The 5,587-nt window shown below is 42.0% G+C and overlaps 1 protein-coding gene across 1 annotated transcript; it reads left to right on the forward strand.

Annotated features, from left to right (window-relative positions):
* The first annotated feature begins 288 nt into the window (after positions 1 to 288).
* On the forward strand, positions 289 to 2,827 carry LOC135828366 (uncharacterized). Its single transcript, XM_065340850.1, has 2 exons — positions 289 to 1,608; positions 2,777 to 2,827. The coding sequence occupies exons 1-2, from the start codon at positions 289 to 291 to the stop codon at positions 2,825 to 2,827; spliced, it is 1,371 nt and encodes a 456-aa protein (XP_065196922.1).
* The last annotated feature ends 2,760 nt before the right edge of the window (positions 2,828 to 5,587 follow it).

Here is a 5,587-nt window from a genome sequence, read left to right on the forward strand (position 1 = left end):
CATGGAGAAATTCATCTCATTCACATGGAGACAGTTCCGGTTCATCGACAGCTGCGAGTTTCTCAATGCGTCACTCGATAGACTTGTGAAAACGACACCAGATGAGTCATTCACTCACACCAAGACGTTGCCAAACCATCAGCTGTTGATGAGGAAAGGAGTATACCCCTATGAGTACATGAACAGCTTCTCCAGGTTCGATGAGACTCAGCTACCAGCACAGAGTAAGTTCTATTCTTCACTGTCTGATGAGGGGTGAGTGACGATGACTACAAACATGCTGAGACAATGTGGATGAAATTCGACTGTCAGACTCTTGGTGATTATCACGACTTGTATCTCAAGACCGACGTGTTTCTCTTGGCTGACATCTTTGAGAATTTCAGAGTAGAAGCTGTCAGAACGTATCAGCTGGATCCAGCAAATTACTACACTCTGCCTGGATTTGCCTGGGATGCTCTGTTGATGTACTCAGGTGTGTCCTTGGAATTACTAACAGACTATGATCAGCACTTGTTTGTAGAATCAGGAATGAGAGGCGGTGTGTCGATGGTCTCACAACGATATGCTGCTGCTAATAATCACTATCAGGAGAAATTTGATGCTGATCAGCCATCGTCATTTATCCAGTATCTCGATGCCAACAATCTCTATGGTTGGGCAATGTCACAACATCTCCCAGTGTCTGATTTTCGGTGGGAGAAACCATCAGAGAAACTCCTGAACAAGATACTGAATACTCAAGATGATTCCTCACCGGGGTATATCGTCGAGTGTGATCTGGAATATCCACACGAACTTCATGAGAAGCACAACGATTATCCAGTTGCTCCGGAACGTCTTTCCGTCAATGAGGACATGCTATCTCCATACCAGCAGGAGCTTGTTGATAAGCTCAATTCTTCCGGAGTAGATGCTCTCAAACTTGTACCAAACTTGAGGGACAAGACAAAGTACGTTCTCCATTACCGAAACTTGAAACTCTACACTCAGCTCGGACTACGTTGTGTCAAAATTCATCGTGCTCTGAAATTTACTCAGACACCGTGGATGAGAAACTACATCGAGAAGAATACAGACCTCCGGAAGAAGGCAAAGGATGATTTCTCTAAGGACTTCTATAAACTGATGAACAATGCGGTGTTTGGGAAAACTATGGAGAACGTTCGGAGGAGAGTCAACATAAAATTGTTGAGAAGTCGTGAGGAGAAAAAAATCAAACAGCTTGTTGCCAAACCAACGTACAACCGCCATGTGATCTTCAACGATGACCTGGTCGGGGTACAAAGTAACAGGACAAAGGTCGTCCTCAACAAGCCCATATATGTTGGGATGTCGATTTTGGATCTCTCAAAGACACTCATGTATGACTTTTACTACAATCACCTGAAAGTGATGTATGGCTCTGATGTGATACTCTTGTACACCGATACAGACAGCTTGGTTCTTCATTTCTTTACTGATGATCTGTTTGATGACATGAGTGAGTTTCTTGAGAAGTATGATACAAGCAATTATGATCAATCACATCCGTTATATTCCGAGAAAAACAAGAAAGTTGTTGGTCTGTTCAAAGATGAACTCGGTAGGAAACTGATCACTGAGTTGGTAGGACTTCGTTCCAAGATGTACAGTTACTCTGGTGAGGAAAGTGGAAAAAGAGCAAAGGGGGTGAAAAAAGCAGTGCTCAAGAAAACTATCACACATGATGATTTCCGAAATTGTCTCTTGGATCAATCCGTGTTCCATCGAGAAATGACAACACTCCGGAGTCATAGTCACGTTATTTTCGGAGAAACGGTTAATAAGATAGCCTTATCACCATTGGACACAAAACGATACATCATAGAAGATGGATGTAGCACGTTAGCGTTCGGACACCATGAAATACCAAGATATCTGGCTGAGGAGGGGTTTGATAGTAGCATTTCATTCATGAGTTATGCTCCGGATATGATGAAGCAGTTCGTCCAGTGATCATGAGAAAGAAAAAAAGGGAAAAAAGGAAAAAGAAAGAAGGACATTTTTTTACTTTTTCTTACACATTCGATTTTCTATAATCCTCCCATATAGCATCAAGTCTTTGTTGTGACGTTTTACACTTTGGAATGAATGGTTTGATCTTGATCACATCATCTTCATCATCAATGAGTTTCGAAAGTAAGTTAGGAATGGATTTTTTCTTTGACTTTTTGACTTTTTTTCTCTTTATTTGCTACTACCTTGATCCGCTGAATTTCATCAACAAGATTGTTGAATGGGGTTTTGCTAAGATATTTTGGTAAACCAACCTTGTTCAGGGTTATCTCCAACCTTGTTTCGATTCCTGTTCTGGTTTTGGATTTGTCTATTTCTTCGAAGAAAGATGTGGTATCATACAGATCATTTTTCTTCATCTCATACACCTCAAGATCCTCTGGAGTTACTTCATTTTCCAAAATCATCAATTCTATATCTGTAGGAAACCATTCCTGGTTTCTATAGTCAATGTAGTCCGCTATCATCTTATCTTTCCTGGTAGAGTGTTCATCATCTATCCATGTATCCATCACTTCTTCTTCTTCTTTGTTTGTGGAGTAGTCGTCATCAAACCAGTCATCCATGATTTCACTTCTAAAAAAATATTTTTTGCTTTTTGTTTTTGTGGATTGTTTGACTATTTTTACAAATCGTTTGCTGAGAATTTCACTTCTTCTTTCTGGAAATGCTTTATAGCAACAACAACAAGTTTGAGACTGAGAGTGTCATCGGTCTTGTCTTTGTAAACCCACTTCAGGTGAACGATACCATTGACGGTGTCACCTTGCTTGATCTTGTTGGTTTTTGATGGTTTGTTGTCCTCATCAAAGTTTGTACAATCAGGAGAAATCTGGAGAAACAGTATTGGGTGGTCACACTTTGCTGTGTTAATTCTGCTTCTAACCACATTTCCTTCGGATTCTATCTGCTTCTCGATCCGACGGATGGATTTACAAATGTCACTGTCAGTAGAAAATTTCAGAGAGTCCTCTTGTCCTTTCTTCACAACATTCATGATATTTGTCTCATCAGTGAATTTTATGTATGGTTCCTTATCATTGATTGTCAGTGATCCACATTTATTCCCATCCTTGATTGTAATTCGACAATCAATGGAGTCAGTGAGAATAGCAGCTGTGTCAAACGGGGTTGGTTTCTTGCTTATCATCTTGGAAAGTTTGTGTAGAATCGTTGGTTATACCTATGGCAACCGTTCCTCTAATACACAATAATTAGGATCATCATCCAAAGCTGAACCACCTGAAGTTGGCTCAGAAACCGACCCCACATCAGTCCTCGAAGTGAGCCAAGATGGGGTAAGTGAAAAAGCTGAAGTTGCCTCAGAAACCGATCCCACATCAGTCCTCGAAGTGAGCCAAGATGGGGTAAGTGAAAAAGCTGAAGTTGGCTCACTTCCGATTTTCTCGGAGACAGCAAGTTGACTCACTTTTCTGGAACTGGGTTGAGCCAACATGGGATCAGTGGTTGGAGTTGTAAAATTAGGACTTGGAGGTGTACAATTAGTACTTGGATATGTAATATTAGTACTTGGGTGTCTATCCTTTAGTATAGTAGTATAGGGGGAGGGGGAGACTTTCAAGAGCGGCCCCGAAGGGCCGATCGAGAAAGTCGATTTTGGCTCACCTGGAAGGTGAGCCAGAACCCCCTCCTCCTATACTACTTAGGGTTAGGGTTAGGGTTAATGTTTTTCATCGTTTTTGGATCGTTCTCGCCAGCATTGGTTCAAGATTAGGCTTAGAATTGCAATTAGCTGAATCCTTCCTAATAGCCTTTGGTCTAGGGCTAGGTCTAGAGTTAGGGTTAGGGTTAGGGTTAGGGTTAGGGTTAGGGTTAATGTTTTTGATCCATTCCGCCAGCATTGGTTCAGGATTAGGCTTAGTATTGCAATTAGCTGTACCCCTTGCTAATAGCCTTTAGTTTAGGGCTAGGGCTAGAGTTAGGGCTAGGGTTAGGGTTAGGGTTAGGGTTAGGGTTAGGGTTAGGGTTAGGGTTACGGTTAGGGTTAGGGTTAGGGGTAATGTTTTTTTGTCGTTTTTTTACTCGTCTTCAACAGCATTAGTTCAAGGCCAGGCTTAGAATTGCAAATATATGAAAGCTTGGGTATTAGATTTGGTTCAGCGCTAGGGTCAGTGTTTGAGTTAGGGTTAGGGTTAGGGTTAGGGTTAGGGTTAGGGTTAGCGTTAGCGTTCGGTTTTGTGTTTGCACCTGCATTCGCATTGCCTGTGGCTTAGAATTGCAATACGCCGGATGCCTTGGTATTATATTTTGCTTTAGGATTAGGGTTAGGGTTAGGGTTAGGGGTAGGGTTAGGGTTAGGGTAAGGGTTAGGGTTTATGTTTTTATCGTGTTTTGATCGTTTTCGCCAGCATTGGTTCTGGATTAGGCTTAGAATTGCAATTAGCTGTGCCCCTTCCTAATAGCCTTTGGTTTAGGGCTAGGTCTAGAGTTAGGGTTAGGGTTAGGGTTAGGGTTAGGGTTAATGTTTTTTGCCGTTTTTTTACTCGTTTTCAACAGCATCAGTTCAAGGCCACGCTTAGAATTGCAAACAAATGTAAGCTTGGGTATTAGATTTGGTTTAGGGCTAGGGCTAGAGTTAGGGTTAGGGTTAGGGTTAGGGTTAGGGTTAGGGTTAATGTTTTTTGTCGTTTTTCACTCGGTTTCAACAGCATTAGTTCAAGGCCAGGCTTAGAATTGCAAATAAATGTAAGCTTGGGTATTAGATTTGGTTCAGCGCTAGGGTCAGTGTTTGGGTTAGGGTTAGGGTTAGGGTTAGGGTTAGGGTTAGGGTTAGGGTTAGGGTTAGCGTTCGGTTTTGCGTTTGCACCTGCATTCGCATTGCCTGTGGCTTAGAATTGCAATTAGCTGGTTGCCTTGTTATTATATTTTGCTTTAGGATTAGGGTTAGGGTTAGGGTTAGGGTTAGGGTTAGGGTTAATGTTTTTGATCGTTTTCGGCAGCATTGGTTCAGGATTAGGCTTAGAATTGCAATTAGCTGTACCCCTTGCTAATAGCCTTTAGTTTAGGGCTAGGGCTAGAGTTAGGGCTAGGGTTAGGGTTAGGGTTAGGGTTAGGGTTAATGTTTTTTTGTCGTTTATTACTCGTTTTCAACAGCATTAGTTCAAGGCCAGGCTTAGAATTGCAAATAAATGTAAGCTTGGTTATTAGATTTGGTTTAGGGCTAGGGCTAGAGTCAGGGTTAGGGTTAGGGTTAGGGTTAGAGGTAGGGTTAGGGTTAGGATTAGGGTTAGGGTTAGGGTTAGGGTTAGGGTTAATGTTTTTTTGTTGGTTTTTTTACTCGTTTCCAACAGCATAAGTTCAAGGCCAGGCTTAGAAATTCAAATAAATGGAAGCTTAAGGTATTAGATTTGTTTCAGGGGTAGGGTCATGGAAAACATGGATGCAGTGAATGGGACTTTCGGTCTTTGACCACTTGCTGGTGAGCTGATCTACTCACCTCCCACCGCTTTAGGAGCTGCATCTGCGCCTTGATCCTTGAAGGGTGGTGGCGTTCCTACGGATGCGGAAAACCCGGCTTCCAGCCGAGTCT

The sequence above is a fragment of the Sycon ciliatum genome, chromosome 1 (genome assembly GCF_964019385.1).
Source record: "Sycon ciliatum chromosome 1, ocSycCili1.1, whole genome shotgun sequence".
Lineage (NCBI taxonomy): Eukaryota > Metazoa > Porifera > Calcarea > Leucosolenida > Sycettidae > Sycon > Sycon ciliatum.